This window comes from Lingula anatina, chromosome 1, assembly GCF_051362555.1.
Source record: "Lingula anatina isolate TDL-2025a chromosome 1, LinAna3.0, whole genome shotgun sequence".
Taxonomy (NCBI): Eukaryota; Metazoa; Brachiopoda; class Lingulata; order Lingulida; family Lingulidae; genus Lingula; species Lingula anatina.
In genome coordinates, this window is record NC_141767.1 from 29,411,998 (window position 1) to 29,430,714 (window position 18,717).

General features: G+C 36.0%; 2 protein-coding genes across 3 annotated transcripts in view; one reads left to right on the forward strand and one right to left on the reverse strand.

Moving 5' to 3' along the window:
• Nucleotides 1-3,132: 3,132 nt before the first annotated feature.
• LOC106167331 (uncharacterized) lies at nucleotides 3,133-18,707 on the reverse strand. 2 transcript variants are annotated; one of them, XM_087005223.1, is made up of 13 exons: nucleotides 18,365-18,707; nucleotides 15,562-15,732; nucleotides 14,053-14,805; nucleotides 13,752-13,845; nucleotides 13,301-13,499; nucleotides 12,444-12,590; nucleotides 11,126-11,219; nucleotides 10,791-10,895; nucleotides 10,370-10,513; nucleotides 8,891-9,370; nucleotides 6,298-7,991; nucleotides 5,244-5,273; nucleotides 3,133-4,617 (listed from the first exon to the last, which is right to left on the reverse strand). In XM_087005223.1, the coding sequence occupies exons 1-13, from the start codon at nucleotides 18,405-18,407 to the stop codon at nucleotides 4,555-4,557; spliced, it is 4,017 nt and encodes a 1,338-aa protein (XP_086861349.1). In that variant the 5' UTR covers nucleotides 18,408-18,707; the 3' UTR covers nucleotides 3,133-4,554. The 2 variants fall into 2 exon arrangements, with proteins under 2 accessions (XP_086861349.1, XP_086861359.1); XM_087005233.1 differs by lacking the exon at nucleotides 15,562-15,732.
• The window catches only part of LOC106167376 (peroxisomal targeting signal 2 receptor), a 32,827-nt gene continuing 31,755 nt past the window's right edge, over nucleotides 17,646-18,717 (forward strand). The window contains exon 1 of the mRNA XM_087005275.1: nucleotides 17,646-17,685. Within this exon, the coding sequence (XP_086861401.1) occupies nucleotides 17,661-17,685 (25 nt within the window). The 5' untranslated portion in view covers nucleotides 17,646-17,660. The remainder of the gene's footprint in view (nucleotides 17,686-18,717) is intronic.

The following is an 18,717-nucleotide window of genomic DNA, read 5'->3' on the forward strand; positions in this document are numbered from 1 at the left end:
GATCCAGATATTTGATTTACCTGTTGACTGTTTCGTCAGTTCACTCTGACAAACTTGGTCACAACTACTAGTGGACAAAGGATGGAAAACGATAATAATGGACGTGAAAGAGTACAATGAGAAAGTGCAACACATGTTAGCAGACACAGTCCCCCCCCCCCCCCCTCCCCCTTGGTGAAAGTCACGCCTATGGCTCAGATATGTGGATGACATCCTGGCAATAATACCGAAGGGTACTATAGCAGCAGTGAACCAACACATGAATGGCACTGGCCCCTACAACAGCATAAAACTCACCAATGAAGAAATGAGGGACAACCACATAGCATTCTTGGATACAGACATTATAGTCAAAGCAGACGGGTCCATAAAAACCAAAGTGTACAGAAAACCAACTCACACCAACCAATATTTGGATTTCACATCCCACCATCCAGTAGTACACAAATTGGCAGTGGTAAGGGAATTGTTAGATCGCTGTTATGAATTAGTGGCTGAGAGAGCACAGAATGGAAAAGGAAAACAAAAGAGGCACTGCAACAATGCAATTACCCAAAATGGACAATAAATAAGGTGAAATATCAAATGGAAATGAAAAAGATCAGGAAGAAAGATAATATTATCCAAAAATAAGAAAGACCAAAAAGTGGAAAAATCCAAAGGACAAGTTACAATCCCATATGTGAAAGGAATTTCAGAAAAAATCATGAACGCAGCGAGGAAAGAAGACATCAGAGTGTCATTCAAACCACATGCAAAACTCAGAAACTTTCTTATACGCCTAAAAGATAAAATAGAAGACAACAAGAAGTGTGGAATAGTATATGAAATCCGGTGTGGGAGCTGTGACAGAGTATATGTTGGAGATACAGGAAGAAAACTAGAAAGAAGAACACAAGAAATATGTAAAGTAAAATCTAAGCAAGGGAGTCAACACCAGATCCAAAAACAGGAGTTTTACACAAATCTGCCATCAAAGATCATATGTCAGATAACAACCATGTGCCAAATGGGACAGTGTAAAAGTGCTAATCAGTGAAAATGATTACAGTAAGTGCAAAGTTTTGGAATCCATCTGGATAAGAAGAAAAAAATTAACACGCCATGAACAGAGATGGAGCACACAAGCTGTCCCATGTGTGACGACATTCTCATGTGGGGAAGGGCGAGAGACTTACAAGTCATCATCAAGACTGAGGTTATTACCTGTTCACCTTCACCTGAACAGGTAATTCATTTGTGACCAAGTCAGTAAGAGTGAACAGACGAAACAGGCAACAGGTAAAACAAATATCTAGATCTATCACCAATGAAAACTTTCTATTTCTACTTTGTAGCATTCAGTGTTCAGTTTTTGTATGACATCTACACTATAATAGACCTAGAAGAGCTACATGTAACTAGAAAGTGTGTGTGTGTGTGTGTGTGTGTGTTTTTTTGTGTGGGAGGGAGGGTGCAGAATACTAACAACAATTCACAGCATAGTGTGACTTGGAAACTGATCAGTGACATCGATATCTCAGGTCAAAGCAATGGCCAGACATCCACTTCCACTTCTGCCCACTGCTTCCATTCTTGAGCCAAAAAATTTCACCTTTCTCTATCTGTACTGTAGGTACCTTAGCTAGGCACTGCTCTGCAGCTTTGGCAGTCGACGGAACAAAATCTTCATAGTTTGATGTATGCACATCGATCTGCTCCTTCCATTTTTAAAGCCTGAAATCAGTTTCTTACTTCAACGAAAGGTGGGCTTATATCTGTATGTTCTCATTTGTTGCAAAGTCACTCCAAATGTTCCTGTATTTGGTAACTTTTGCACTTACAGCTGGCTCTGATTTGTGCTACATCATTAAACAATCCGTTATTGTTTGTACTCTGTGTGGAGCACTGTCATATTGCAAAATCATTTTGTTCCCAAGTGCCCTCTAGTAAATGGGAGGCAGGCAATTGCCAGAATATTCCTGTATTTCATGTGGTTCAGGTTTCCATTGACATATCTGTTAACTGCCTCCAATTTTTGATGAAAAATTAAAGGTCACATCATAGAACCATACGTACATATATGCAGATGAGATCAATCTATTCTATGATTGGACAATATGTCCTACGCACTGCCTTTTCCCCAAATATGATATAACCCCTCCTTTCATTTTGTGTGGATGTTTGAAACTAAGAACAGGTTTAATGGCCATGGTTTTGTGGTAGAACTCTCTTGATCACTCGTACAGGGGCAAAATCCTTTTTATTATCATCTCTGGATCAACTTGCTTTCTGCATCCTTTGGTATACTAGTAAGAACGACAGCTTTTATGTCTCATATTATGGCCCTATTATCCCATCTCTTTTACAAGTGTGTTGAATTCTGTGCTTATAATTTATATCAATTTTAAAACAATTACTTTTCCAAAACGCATGATTGTTTCACCATAATGACTGCTCTTTCAGTTTCATAGTGCATAAATATACAAAAAAATATACTAAACAGTCTAACAATGACTTAAGCTATCATGATAAGAAAATACCCTGATATTGTTTTATTACCCCCAACAAGGTTGTTTTTAGTTTTGAAATATAGGTCAAAGGTCAAATCGAATGTCATATTCAAAATCTCCACAATCCATATAACTTTTGGTCAGATTTCTCTGATTAGTACCTTTTCTCATAATTTCTTTTGTTTATAAGATATTTAGCAAAAATAAAAAAAAAAAAACTTTAATTTTTGGAAAAAACATCAATCGATTAATCAGCAAATCTTTTCAGTAAGTTTGAGAATCATAAGTAACATGCTTTTTCTTTAATATATAGTCATTATAACAGCATTGCTGAAATTAGGGCTTCCTTACGTTTTATTGCAACATTACATAATGGTTTACAGCATAATCACCCCCATATTCAGAATATGTTACTAGCAAAGGTCTTCAAGGAAAAAAAAGCACAACTTTTTGAAAAATGGTCCGATGAAGCTGATTTTTGAACTTGACCTACATTTTATGAATATTCATCAGTTCTGAAAGTTTGAAGACAGTGAAACAATTTTCCACTTATTGTCTTATCTGTGTAAGTGCGCGTTGAAAATGACAACAGCAACAACAAAGGCAATGGCTATATACATAAAAGATATTTTCACCAAGCCGCTATTCAAACATTTTATTTAGCTGTATAAACATAAAATGAATCACAGAGTTTGAGGATAATAAAGTGCACTATTATTCATATATAGCGTTGATGTTGACAGTACACAAAATACTTTTTTGTCAATTTATATATGCAATACTATGAAACACTTACATTCATAATTATCATCAATTTTCAATTATGTAACACTGCTAATGTAGACTTTCAGAAAATGTATCTGGCACAGTGCTAAATGTATGGGAGTTCAAAGTCACTCGCAATGTGTGTTTTTTATGTTATCTCACTTAATGCATACTTGCTAAATAATATGTCCAGTGATTGAATAGCTCTGTAATTACCCAGGGGACAATAAATGTACTGATCAGCCCATGTGTCCACATATCACAAACTAAATGTGTCAGGAGGATTCCACAAAAAAACAGCAAAACTTTGAGAAAAATATTCCAAATGGGCTGTTTATTTAACGCTCAACTGTTATTAAATAATTTTAATCCCTCCTGTATATTTGAAGACAAAAGGTTTATCTTTCTCTGCCTAATGTGCTACCTGCAATACATATATAGTATAATACATATGCTTTAAAAACAAAAAAACAAAATCTGATTTTTAAACATGCCAAACTGTTAGTAGATACTAACTACTGTTAGTAATTAATATAAAGACACTAATTAAATATAAAGACACTAAGTCAACAGGCTTTCCACTGTATGTGTTATCTGCAGTTGGTATAATTTGCGGTAAATAATTTCAAAAAATCAATCAAGCTGTAAGTTTGAGAATCATAAGTAAGATGGTTATCCTTTTATGGTCATTATGGCATCATTGCCCAAAATAGGGCTTCCTTCAACTTTGATGCAATATTACTTAACACTTAATAGCATAATCACCATCTTTTTAAATAATAAAAGTATCATGGATATTCAAATAATGTGACTAACAAAGGCTTCCAGGATGATGGAAGTTCAAAGTCTACCTTGAAAATGAAGGTTGATGTGAATGGAGATGTGAAAAATGAACATTTCTCAAAAATGCATAACTTACAAAAATAATTTTAAAAATTTAATAAATCCAATCAGACTTGTTTTCAAACCCAACCTGTATTTAAGTCACTTCCAAGAGACCTGTAAATTTGAAGCTAATAAGTAAAACGATTTACCTTAAAATGTGAACTTATCTGTATTATACATAGACAGTATACGTAATATATGCTGTACACATGTTTTAGATTGAGAATTTGGGTGGAATAACAAGCTCGGTGCAAAAAAAACCCAGAACAGTCAAGTTTTGTAAGGCTGATATAAACTGCTCATGATGTCAGTCACTGTTAACATCGCAAAACTGGGTCACTTTTTCTATGTTTACTTGCATTTGTTGTTTTTCTAGATTTTGCTCAATTTCACATGATTTTTCATTTAAGTTCTACCCATGAAGCTTGGAAAGAAACTTGTCAACATCCATCTTGGAAAGCTTTTTCAACTTGCTCTGAAACCAAACAATACAATATTTATTAATATAGTAATGTTTTACTGATAATAATCACTTTGGAATAAAAAATTATGAGACAACTACATCTTGCTCTTGTCACAATAGCATCATCAGCGGGGGTGTAGCTTGTACATTTAAAAAGGTTGGACCAGGGGAAATAGCAAGGAATCCATATATACATCTGTCAATTCAAGAGACCCACGCTGGGATTCTAGCTGCCCCTATTTATAACCTGGTTATTCCCCCAATTTATCAACCAGAGTGAGAATTGCTAATAGGTCATCAGCCATGCAACACTAAGTGATCTGTAGCTATTTCATAAATATTCTGTTCCGAAGTAAGTGATAATTATCACTAAAATCAATGTTACTTTTACTTTTAAGTATTAAAATAGGAAATCTTATAGTGGAACCATGAACAATCTGATAGAAAAATCTTTTTAGGGTAAAATATCTGCAGCAGCTGATGTTATTTATACATACCCTTAACAATGAACATTTTCTACTTCTGACATAAGACGAATTAAATGCTTTTATGTTCAGATACAATTTAATGACATCATGGCAGTAAATTGCTTTAAACTATTTATCAGATTTTCTTTTCCTAACTTAAGGGATTGTTACCTTTTTTGCTCTGGGCTCATCACATTTTCCCTGAAAAGATATATACCACACTTACATCAGTTGATGAAGATGTTAAAAAAGCTGATGCCTCCTTTATGATGTAAATGTAGACTCTGATTACAGTCTGACACTTATTGCACAACCATGATTCATTTTTATCAACTACAGATCCTTTCATGTTTTGGGTCATTTTTGCAGAAAAAGCATAAAAACGATGCCCAGTGTAAAATATATATTCTAAGAATGCTTTTCACACACATCCTAAAAACGTGAAACAAAAAATGTATTTCATCAAATTATAGTATACAGGGCTGATCATATAATTGTATAGATGTATATGCTGGATGACCCCCCCCCCCCCCCAAAAAAAAAAAAAATTATTAAATCTTACAAAGGTCCATCTAATTTCAAGAAATCTGCTGGACTTAAAACTTCAATATGAGTATGCTCATTCCCCAAAGTTTCAGTTATCTTGGTCGCTTTCAGAATAGATGATCTGAGTATTAACTGCCACATAGCAATTTTAGGAGAGACTGATCAGCAGGAAGTGTGATGTCGAGTAGGCACTGTATTCACCGACTTGAACCCCACCCCCAGATTTTTTTCTGTGGGGGTACCAGATTTTTTTCTGTGGGAGTATCTCAAAGCTGAAGTGAACCAGAACAACCCTCAAATGATTGGTGAACTGTGGGGAGCGTTCACAGCAAAAATTCAGGAAATCCCGAAAGAGGAATGTGCTTGAGAAATTGATAATTTTTTCCCAACGTATGCAAGTATGCATCCAATGCCTTTGAAGCCATTTGGAGCATATTTTTAAAATGAATATAATTTTTATGCAAAGCGACCAAGAAAACTGAAACTTCAGGGAATGATCATGCACATATTTAGGTCCAGCAAATTACTTGAAATTTGATAGATCTTTGTAAAATTTAAAAAAAAATTATGGGTTCTGTTTTTTTTTTTGGGTCACCCTGTACAATAAGGAATTGTTGAAATGAAAAATTTATTTAGCAGTTTTTAATATGATTAACCTGCTAAAAAATGAATGGCTCACCCTCTCTCTCCTTTTCCGGCCCCTGGGTTTCATCTCCTGACTAGAATCAACCTTCCTGCCACCTGCTGCCATCTGCAGGGAGGCAGTGGAGTTTTCAAGGTCTGGATCCATTAGGTCTGGTAACCTAGTTGCAAGACAGACCAATGTTTCTGCCACTTCACTTTCATTACTATCTTGAATTGTTTTTGAAGGGACTGGTGTCAGTTTACTGGTAGGCTCCACAGTACTGTGCTCTATATTATCTTTAACTGATGTGAACATTGCTGCTGTCATCTCTGATTTGTGGAGCTCTTGTGACACAAATTTTGTAGTGGCACTACTGTCAGAGCATGGTAATAACTGATTGTTCCCAGCTGCATCATCATTAATAATGTGTGGTGCTGTTTGAGAACTAGTCACAGTTGGTAATATCACGGCAGGTGAAGTCAATTCCGTCTGTAGCATTGGCTGAGGAGAGATGACTGTACACATGTCCCCTTGGGTTGGTGGGTTTGATTCCACTTTCTCCAAGACAGATGGAGCAGAGAAACTAGAAACAGGCAATTGACCACTTTCATACTTTTTAGTGCTATATTTGGAACAACTTCTTTTGTGATTTATGTTTTTATGCTTATGCTTGTGAATATGTTTGTTTTGTCTTCTCCTTTCTGTACAGTCAGGTTTAGCCTTTTCTATGCAAGGATATGGCTGATAAGCCTGATTGGAATTCTCTCCAAAGACTGTTGCCCATGTCTGCCTACTGAAGGCTGGTGCTGATGGATGTTGCCTCAGAGCTGGTGCTGCTAGTGCATCAGACGCAGGACACAGATCTGACTTTTCAACAAAGGTTAAATCAATACCATTTGTCTTTTGTGTAAGCAAGTCCTTTGACTGAGGTGGGCAAACCAAATCACTCAGGATTACCTGTTGTGCATTTTCTGCAGATGGCATAGCCACCTCATTGGCATTGTTTCCTTGGGCTATTTTTTTACCTTCCATCTTAGCTCTGAGCAAATCCCTAACTGTTTCTTTTTTAGAATTCAGGTTTTTCTTAGGATGCAAAGATGGCAGTTTCCTTTCTTGAAAAACATTGATTGTCTCAATGGGCTGTTTACCTACAGAGAAGTTGATCTCCACATTTCTGTCTGTTTTTGGTGCCCTTCTTCTCTGCTTTTTATCACATATTACACCTTCGTCTGTAGTAAGTGCTGCTTTTGATTTAGCAGTGACAGGTTTTGAAACTTTTGAATCCTTCTTAAAGGACAACACTCTAACATGCTTTGTAATTGTCTTCTTTGACATGTTGTTTCCCTCTACCATGCCACCCTGAGCAGCTGGACATGGACTGTGAAAATAACCTAAGTGTGAGTGTGCAGTGGAATCTGAACTAGGAGTAAGTAATATAGCACCGGGAGAAATGGTCTGAAAAGTTGAGTTTGTATGCGGACCTGAGCAAATTCCTGATATTTCTTGTTGTTGTTCTGTACTTTTGTCACTGGACTGTAACAGACTTGCTGTTGGTGAACTATCAGAGTTGTTATCTTTCAACAGTTCTGTACTTAATAATCCATCAGGGACATAAGCAACATTTAATGGCACTGATGGTTTGCTTGATTTGGATCTGGATGTTGAAGGTTTCAGTCCTTGATTCTTCTCTACAGATATCTCAATTATAGGTTTCTCAGGAGATGCCATATTAATCAGAGCCTTCAAACCTGAAAAGAGAAAAACAAAAAATTGAGATTAAATTGTAAAACCTCTATATTTTTTGAGGGAACATATTCACTTTTTTGAATATCTAAGATTTGGTGAATATATTGAAAATACTAAGCATATTAGAAATGCACAGTGTAAGATTTTTTTGAAAAACTACTGAATGAATTTTCCTGGATTAAACAATATTTTTCTCTAACTAATCAACCTATGGTCCTCCTTTGCTGAAGCACCCTCTGCGATAATCTTGCAAAATAAAAAAGTCCATCACAACTCTTAAAGGGATATAAACTCTTTTGGTGAGTTAAGTGCAAAAAAAAAAAAAAAAAAAAAAAGGTTTTCCTGGGGTCTACAACAACTTTCCCATACTTTCCTTTGGTTGATCTAGTGGTTTTGTTATTCTAAAATAGAAGATTGTTTTTTAAGTTTGTTTTTCTTTTAAATAATCTCTTAAGAGAAAATTTTATCCAAAATCGTACTTTTCTAGTCAGATTTAATAAGTGAAGAATGATTTAAGACCTCCATCACTTACACTTATCCTAAGCAAAAAGTTGGAAACATTTGTTTTTACATGACTCTCGGAGATTTGGGCCCACATACATGAGAGACCAATTTGGCAACATTAAAGGTTCTTCCACCACAATGATCTTAACTTAGCTTCTGACACCTGGGCCAAGGCCAGTGACACTACTGGGACACAATATACCAATATTTAATTTTAATGGCTGGATTTCAGAAATGTTTCTGACTTAACAGATCAAAATAGTCTGCTAGGCAAGCTTTGCAGCTATGAAGCACCCCAAGGGCTCATTCCCAATAAAATTATCTGTCTACCTAGAATGTGGTTCATGCCTTTGTGTGTAGGTGTTTGTATATCATGACTGATGTATGAACTGGGTACCTGGAGACCATTTTGTGGATGGCTTCTCTGCTTCTTTCCTGGGGGTAGAATGGCCAGCTGGTGGTACACTTGCTGCAGCTGTAGATGACCTTACCATTGTAGATGAGTGGTCAGCTCCAGGCACACTCACTGCTGCTGTGTTTGGTGGAACCTGTTTACTATCTAGACACAAAGGCGAGGCAGTTGATGAAAATGCTACTGCTGCCATGCTTGATGCTTTGGTTGCAGGCTCTACAGACTGAATGCTGGGAAAACTTTTGGTCAAAGTGCCTGTAGAAGGTACATTGACCACAACACATTTAAATATGCCAGAAGGCGTTTCGCTAGTGCATTTCGGTGCTATATTTCTAAAACGTGATGTGTCAGGTAAAGTCCTGGACTGGACAGGTGGGGCTGGCAACAATACAGGGAACTTTGAAGCAGCTCTTTTCGTAGGTCGACCTTTACTTCTTCCCTTGTTGGCAGTCTTTTTATTTAGACCTAAAGTAGAAAATGTTTAACCATAAATACACACACACACACACACACACACACACATACACACACACTAATAATAATAATAAACTAACAAAGGCACATTAAATACCCCTACTCTGAGTTTCAAGGACATACCCTATGGGTATATGAGGATCTTGAGGAGGCATGTTTGTTTGAATGGATATTCAACCAATTATGGTGACCTGAAGTGATTGCGTCTTGTGCCACCTACCTCATCTTATGAGGGCACATTGTGAGCTCAGTTCTTTTATTCAATTTTGTTTTCTGCTTTGTTTGTTTCCAAACAAAGGCAGCGTAGGCACTGATTTCTCTTTTGCATCATGTATTTTTTCACAATGTCATACCTAATTTCATAATTGATAATTTTACATTTCCATGTATAATTTTCTGCTTAGTTTCAGTTGTTTCTGAACCATATCTATTTAATTTAAAATATTTTGTGGTTATTGAATCTTAGTTTGAATAGCCCTCCACAGTCTTTGTTAGTTTTAATTCAAAAATTAAAGGAAACTTACTTGTAAATTGAAGTATGATTGTAAGTATATGAGACAATTATAGGTGAGGAGATGAAATTAGAATACACAGTGCACATCAGGTTTTCAAGCATTTTTGGATGATATTTTTTATTAAACTTCACTTTTTGATAATAATCTGCATTGCTATTATCATAAGTTATGTAATTAAGGAGGGTGGGAGAGACTATTACTGCCTCATAGAATTACAATCAAACTTTAACTTACAGTTACAGGCAAGTTATGTTTAATTTTTTAATTCTATATAAAGCAATTATGTTGGTTCATCATGAAATGAGACTTTAAAGCACAAGTCATGCAAAATAAAACATGAAATCTTGTTTAAATTCAAATCTTGTGTGTGTGTGTGTGTGTGTGTGTAAACTAAAAAGCAAAATCTTCACAAAACAGTGCAGCACACATTCTAAAATGGTCACACTACAGTGGAATCCTTTAAAAAATATATTACTTTGTGCTCTCCTAGCATTTCTGGATGGTGTTGTTGGTAAGTCACTTGAGGGTTTTTCGGTGGGTTGTGTATTAATCACATGTTGTTGTGTCTGTTGCTCTGAACTTTTCTCTCCACTTGCCAGGGTCTCATGGGCCTTTGTTGCTAGATACAAAAACAAGATCAGAAAAAAAATTCTACGTATACCAAGTGCTGATAATCCTGGAAGTAATGCTGACATAAAGCAATAACATACTACTAAAGCGATAAAATTGAAAGTAGAGAGCCGAAATACTTGCCAGTTTTGTTTTTGTTTTTTTTTTTCTGTCGCATACATGCTATCTGTGCCATATAAATTTGCTTATCAGAGGATCAGGAAAAGCAAATGGATATTGTGCAGGCAACCCTATCATTTCTATGCAAAAAAATAACTGTGACTTACACTGTTGTGATTGCTCTTCAGTTCCTTGCTGGTTTTCATGAAAAGAGGCTCTTGGCTTATGGGAAAAATTAGGTCCATATTCTTTTTCTAAGAAGTCATTTTTATCTGAAAGTACAAACAACATTTGAATAATCAAATATACAGCTGCAGGAATAGAAGGCTGCAGTTTGCTGGGCACTGCACCTGCAGCTAAGACCAGCCAGTCTCCAAATTCATATTATAGACACCACCTGGGGAAAAGGCTAACAGAGGCAGACCAAATGTGACTCCCTTTGGCATCATCATGAATAATACTGGTTTATTTACCATGTCACATTTGCTTTAACATAACTCACCAATGCTAAAGAGCTTGAAGAGGGAATCAAAAACAGGATCATGTTTGGTCATCTCAATAACATCTGTTATGGCTTCACTAGGCAAATCTGCTTCCTGTAATGGCAAGTACTGGGGTTCAGTTGACATCATTGTAGTTTGATATGACTTACAGTCAAATAAGTTCTCAAGCAATAATCAGCATAGCTGAATCACTTTCAATGACATAACAAACACAGTACTACACTGAATTTTCCCATTAGAATTAATTTAACACTCTAGATCTGTGACTGTTACTTAATCATGAAAAGGCAAGACAAAATTGATAAGTTGGTAATTTAGGAGCTAAATCTACCCTTACTGTAAAGATATGACTTGTTTTTTATCTTTTGAGAGTTCTAACAAAGCGCCCCTTTTGTCTTGAAAAGATATGCTCTAAGTCAAATTTTGATCAAAGACCCTTGTCATTTGTCACGCCAGGCCCATGTGGGGGGTGGGGATTTGCTGTTAACTGAGGAAGACTGTGTGTAAAATGCTTGTTTATTTCAAGCAATACCCAGATACATTGTGGCCCTTTCCCTGCAGCAGTATTCACGCAAAAAATGCAACACACAGATATAATAGTTTGCAGTGTTATTAATGTCAAGATGATGGTAACCTGACAGTAAAATTAATATATTAAAGTATCTGAGTTTTATCTGAGGATCTGAGTTTTGTCACATTTGGGACAATCTATTTGATGCTTTACATAATTTAATCCTCAACTTTAATATACACTGCAAAATGCCTTTTTTTTTTTTTACTAATAATAGAACAAATATAAATGTCTTTTCAAACATCATCAGGTGGTGATAAATGTTGCAAAAATGAAGGGACAAGGATGATTTAATCAATTATGTAATTGAAAAGAATATTGGTTTTGCAAAAAAGAAAATGTAGAATTACAGACAAATGAGAATAATATACGATTAGGAATTGATCATCATCACGTAAACATATCCTAACATTTATGTATTACATATGCTAAAATATATACCTTAAATTGAGAACATTATGAACCCCCCCTCCCCCCCCTTTCACTCTAAGACCCATACTCAGTTTGATTTTGGAGTGGGTAAATTATATTTTCGGGTTTATTTGCCCCAAAGGACAAGTGCCTGAAAAGGAAGTACGTCAAGGCCAGTTGACTGCAACCACTTGTGCCAATTTGTGTTTTAATGAATTTTTGTCACACCCAATATATGGCAGACATTATCAGAGGTACTAAATCATGTACAAAATTACCCATACTTTGGTAAATGCATCAGCACACCATCCAGACAAGAGCAGTGCTATACTTACTGGCATGATTAAAAAGTCATCCAAAACATCAAGTGCTGGGGTCTGAGGTGTTGGTGGAGCATCTTGACCTTTGTACTTCACTTTGTTGATGTTTTCTGCCAGCTTTTGGTGAATCTCTGTATTGGAGAGTAGTTGTTCTAGAACATGCTAGAAGAAGAAAATATGCCCATGGTCTATTGAACTCTTGGTCCAAGTATAAGGTAACAGTTATCAAAATATTACTCTGCACCATTGGTCAACAAAGTTGTCCCACCTCTAATTCCATCCACTTTTATTTACAAATGATCACCTCAGTGGTGTAAATATCTAGTGAAAAACCAATCTGTGGCCTTGGTAAAGGGTAGATAATAATTAAGAAGACGAAAATGATCATGCAGAAAGATATCCCTTATTGTTTACACTTTAACAGTTTCAATTTCAACATCTAATACTGCTACTCATGTGAAAATGCACTGACAGACCCTAAACCCTTGTACATAAAGATAAAAATGTAAATTTTCACAATTCTAATATACAAGCATATAAGTTAAGGGGAATACACAAGTCCTAGCAGTAACTAGCAGTCCTAAACATGTTGGTTTTAAAACTACTCTTCTTCAAATTTCTGGTTGTAAATTTGACCTACATATTTCCCTTTAAGTCTGTGAAGCACAGAAAGTAAACAGAAACATGTCAAAACAATTTTCAAGAAATAGTGTAACAAAACTCTTTAATGTAGTTGTGTTTCTTAGTTTTACCATTGGACGCTATATGGTGGCATTTGTTCTGGTTTAGCAGCAACAACTTGACATAAATACTTGCTTAATATATGCCTCTTAAATCAGTGTTCACCTAAACCTATATACTCATGAACATACTGGAATATCAAGAGCATCCTCTGCATTACAAAATTCCAAGCTGTTGTCTGAAGCCACTTGTCCATGGGTTTCTTTCTCCTTTAGGTTAGGAGGGTCACCCTTGGTTGTGGCTGGTACATTAAATGTCCTATCAGCTGTGGAAGACGATGACAGTTTTGCTGGTGACTCCTCTTGAATACTTCTCCTTTTAGGCTGAAGACTGATAGAAAAAAAATATATATCACTGTAAATCTAAAAATGTCAACTGGTCAAATCACCCAAAAGGCCAAAACCATTGTGCCTTATCTTGGTACTTCCAACAAAATAATGCTACTGTATTTTCAAATATTTTACTCCCTAAGCTATCACAGTTTTGGTACATATAATTTGTTGAGGATAACAGGAATAGGTCACTTTCATTTGTATTTTTTTAAAATAAAGTCTCTTATAATCAAATTTCTTTATATCTTACCATTTCCTTTTTGGTGATTTCCCAATACATTTTTCTTCTACAGCTATTTCTAACTTCTTTGGTGTTTGCAATACATCAAAATCATCATTTATAGCTGAAAACAATAATATAAAGTTTTAAGTTGATAACATCAATTTAATTAAAGAGATAACATATGTAGCCTAAATATTACATAATGACATGCTACTTCCTTGTGAACATAATCAGTCAGATTTTTTCAATACCTTTGCACAGTAAAAGGTGCGCGTGAATGTGTTCGTGCATGCGATAGATAGGTAAATAGAATGATTAATATACCAACCAGATTGTTGGTTATCTCTAATTCCCACCAGTGGATTCTGGCTATCAGATGAATCTATGACAGATTTTACTGATTTCGACTCTTCTCTCTTTTGTGCCTGAGGCTCAGTTTTAACATGTAGAGTCTCATTATTGCTACAACTATCACTTGTTCTTATTTTAGTGGAACTAATGCAATGTTCAGATTGTGCCTTTTCTTCAGTTTCAAAACAATTATCAGATGCAGTCATATCATGTAACTGACTGTAGCTCTGGTTCAAACTGTTTGGTGAACTGGAAGAAAACTGAACACCAAGGTGTCTTTGTTTCACATTCTTTGACAGCTGTTTGTTGATGCCTTCTTGTGTAATCACTTGTATGCCTGCATCTCTCAGGGTTGATAAATTAACTGGAAGTATATGCACTGGTTGCTTGTCTTCCAAAACCTGAGAAGCTGCCATTTTGGTGCTATCACAAAGATTATCCTGTTCATGTAAATTAGCATTTGGCTCTGTTTCATTTGTGTCATTTCTTATTGCACTATCAGAAATGCTTCTCTTGCAGTCACCATCATTATTCTTAGTCTTAGAGTCATGGGTGTTGCCACTGAGTGCAAAGGAGTTTTTCAAGGACTGTATCATACTTCCACGCCTTGATCTATGCGATTGTCCCATTACAGGGAGGCGCATCTGTGGGATATAGCACATCTTTAGTTCATGGCACATAGCCTCAAATGACTGCCAAACACTTGCAACTGGTTCAGGTATTCTGCAACCTAAAAAAATAAAATAATAACAATTCCTTCATTTTAATTTCAAAATGAAGTGAGGGTAGACTCCTTGTAACACATATAAACCACTTCTACTTAGTAACTAGTTTCTTATACAACTTAAAGATACATATGGAGTCAATTTTTTTTTTTTTTTTTTTTTGCCACAAAAGCTGATCAAATGCCAGCAAACAGTTTCAAATAGTAGACTCACCCTTTAAAAAATCGACAGAAAATGGCTCTCTATCAAATTTCACTGGGCATTGTAGAAAAAGTATGATATCATACCTACTAGTAAAGCTCTCAAATTTTACACATATATATAAATTACCAAAAGACACCAATGCCACAGAAACGTAGTGTAAAACCTACAATAAATGAAGAAATATTCAAAAAATGCTTTTCAAACAATTTTTCTTTGTCCATCACATTTACATTAAAAGGATATAACTTCAAAATGATCTTTTTTACATTTGCCAGAAAATCAGCTGCATTGTCGGACAACTGTTGGTCAAGATATGGTTGCCTGAGCGGAAAATGTGGTTGCAATACTCAACCCTAATGTCAAGCCCTGTCTGTCCTGTCTGTCCATTAGACAGCTCACCTTACAACTTCACCTGTCCAAACTGGACTTCTACCTGTAGAGTATAGGTGCTTAAGTTGAATTCTGATACTATAAACTTACCATATACACCACATGACCTAAAAATCACATATTTTTGATTCAAACTGCCTTTTTGCTGTTGACTTTAGCTTCTTTACCTTTTGACTTGATCTTTGCATAGTCATCCAATATCTGGCTTAGAGTTTGTCCACCAATGTGGAGAGGGTATTCATGACCCCTACGGTATAATGAGGCATACTCTGCTAAGTAAGGGCACTCGGAGAGAAAAGTCTTAAAGGTGTTGAGGCTGCCCACTTCCTTCAGGTATCCTTCAAAAATAACATTAGAGCAAGTCATATTTATACAATTATTCTGAAATCTCTAAGATGGGAAACTTGTCCTGATTTTAATTATATTTTTTAATTAAATAAAATGATACTTTCTAACTAAAAGTAAAAACATTTTTTCTAGCTGTTTATCAAACAAAAAATATAAAAAGGCAGCAAAGCTGTTTAATGTAGAGAGAAAAAGCATGAAAATTAAGATGTACAAAATAGGTTTCTTTGTCAATTTTGATGCAATATTATATTATAATTCACAAAATCAACACCAAATTTTAACTAGAGGATCAGAGAAGCGATACCACCTCCTAATATTGTACCACTAGCTGGAGTAAGCACATCCGAAATTCTAAACAAGATGGCGCTGGCTTGGGCTCTATTTTAATCTTTTACCTGGTGTTTACAGCAGTTCTGTCAGTGACAATCTTATCCTACTCAAAGGAGAAGCTTTTAGAACTACGACATGGAGCATCAGACTTTTTAATCTCGACACATATGCAGAATTTGGACTCTACCCAATTCATTTTACCTTCACGTAGACATCACGAAGCTGTAAAAGGGGCAGAAGAGGGGGAAAGCTAGTAAGACAATGAAGAAAGAGACAAAAATTACCAGTACCAAGCATAATCCTGACAAAAGTTAAAAGCCTTTACAACCAAATAGCCAACTATAAGATTTGGTGCAGCAACAATATCTGAAAACTTGTCAAGAAAAAAAATGAAGCCTATCGCAACAAAGAAAAATACCCTGAACACTAGCAGAAGACAAAAGCAGTTCTGCGATGGGCAATCAAGAACACCAAGAGAGACTCCAAAAATAAAATCGAGGAAAAGTTCAAGACCAATAACACAAAACAGCTGTGGTCAAATATGGCACTTCTCACTCAGGACAAGGGTCCAAAACACATACTGAACAATGATGACAAAACACTTCCCGAATAACTGAACCAATTTTATGCAAGATTTGGCAGTAGCAACAACACTGACATAAAGTCGTTTCCACTTGATACTCATGCAGACGACCTGCCACCCTTTTCCGTTCAGAAATGGCAAGTCCATTGTCTTTTTCAAGGCTTTATCACACACAACGCATCTGGACCAGCAGTAGCTCACCATGGCTTCTGAAGACACATGCAGCACAACTGGTGCATGTATTCACAGATATCTACAACCTATTGTTACGCTCTCAGGGAGTTCTGCCGAAGTCCAAACCAATTTCGTATTTGAACTATCTCTGGCCAGTCGCGTTGACTCTAGTCCCGATGAAAATTTTGGAAAAATCTGGTTTTATCATATATTAAAACCATCGTACCAGAGATGCTTGATCCTTTTCAATTTGCATATAGACACAATAGAAACATACCCTAGGTTCTAGATTCCGGTATTGTCAGCTCGATCTTGATTTCATATATAACCCATATCAACAATACCGTAAAAGCGACTCCACCACGAGGTATATTTAGCAAGCTAGCTTTTACGTTTCTCTGACACTCAGGGTTTAGAAACAGTGACAGTGCCCTTGGTATTTGCATACACAGCATTTTTGAACATGTGGACAAGAAAAGTACTAGTACACATAGGATCTTATTTATAGACTACAGCTTGGCTTTTAACACTATTATTCCACAAAAAATTTATTTTAAACTTTTAAATGACCTGAAATTTCCTATATTTTTATTCAATTGGACCTTAGATTTTTTATTAGACAGAAGTCAGGCTGTGAAGGTGGGTATGAGACAGAAGTCAGGCTGTGAAGGTGGGTATGAGACAGAAGTCAGGCTGTGAAGGTGGGTATGAGACAGAAGTCAGGCTGTGAAGGTGGGTATGAGACAGAAGTCAGGCCGTGAAGGTGGGTATGAGACAGAAGTCAGGCTGTGAAGGTGGGTATGAGACAGAAGTCAGGCTGTGAAGGTGGGTATGAGACAGAAGTCAGGCTGTGAAGGTGGGTATGGGTATTTCTGATACTGTGGTTTTAAATACAGGTGCGCCTCAGGGTCGTGTACTATCACCATGTTTCTACAGCTTGTTCATGTTTGATTGTGTTTCATCCCATGAAAGAAATTGCATTGTGAAGTTTGCTAATTACACCACTTTAATTGGTTTAATTAGCGATAATGACAAGACCCAGTATAGGAGAAATCATGTCAACTCAGTTGTACAATGATATAAAGATAACAAAATGGTGAATGAAAATGGTGATTGACTTCAAAAAGAAAGGAAATGTAAAAGAGCCCATTCACATCAATGGCAATGCAGTTAAGCAGGTTACCGATTTATAAGCCTAAAGGACTCTTTATTTCTCCATTTTTCCAACATGAAGTATCTTATGTAAAATACAGGCCCATAGTCAGGTGGGTTCAGGAGGTTCCATAGAACCCCCCTTTTTGCCAGGAAAAGGTCTCCTCTGAATAAAATTTTATCTATGTACACAAAGGTTATATGGTAAAAAGGTCCACTTTTTCATACCCCCCCCCCCCACCTCTGAAATTGCTGGCTACGAGCTGAAACATGTACTCATTAAATTATCTTCAAACCATTTTATAACTGTGAACAAGATATTTTGATCGTATTTTGATGTCTTATAAACAGGCGTTATTATTACAATTATAAAATGTACCTACCTAATACTAAACGAGCTTTTTCTGAGGGCAAATAGCCTTCCATTGCATTTTTCTTATGCTTAATTCTTATCGTTTAAGCAAGAGACATTCGGTGCACTTCAAAACTACCATCACACCGGAAAGTAGTCCGATTTTCACTGTCCGATACTTGTAGTTCCCGGTAATATTGCGACATATTTAACATTTATATTTATCCATTTTTGATATGGATATATATTCATATAAATATGCATACATTTACTTTCTTCGTTGAAATATGATATATTTCGATACTTGGTCCTAAATACTTAAAATTTCGGTTTTAATATATCATCAGTGGAAAGCGCGGGTTATGTCGCAAATCCGCAAATAGG

What these genes read in the sequence shown, in the direction of transcription:
- LOC106167331 (XM_087005223.1), bottom strand. Translation starts at nt 18,407, where the DNA reads ATGGAAGGCTATTTGCCCTCAGAAAAAGCTCGTTTAGTATTAG. An exon ending in AAAAGCTCGTTTAGTATTAG is followed by an intron (nt 15,733 to 18,364) that starts GTAGGTACATTT and finishes TTATTTTTGAAG; the next exon opens with GATACCTGAAGGAAGTGGGC. An exon ending in AAATGCTAGGAGAGCACAAA is followed by an intron (nt 9,371 to 10,369) that starts GTAATATATTTT and finishes TTTCTACTTTAG; the next exon opens with GTCTAAATAAAAAGACTGCC.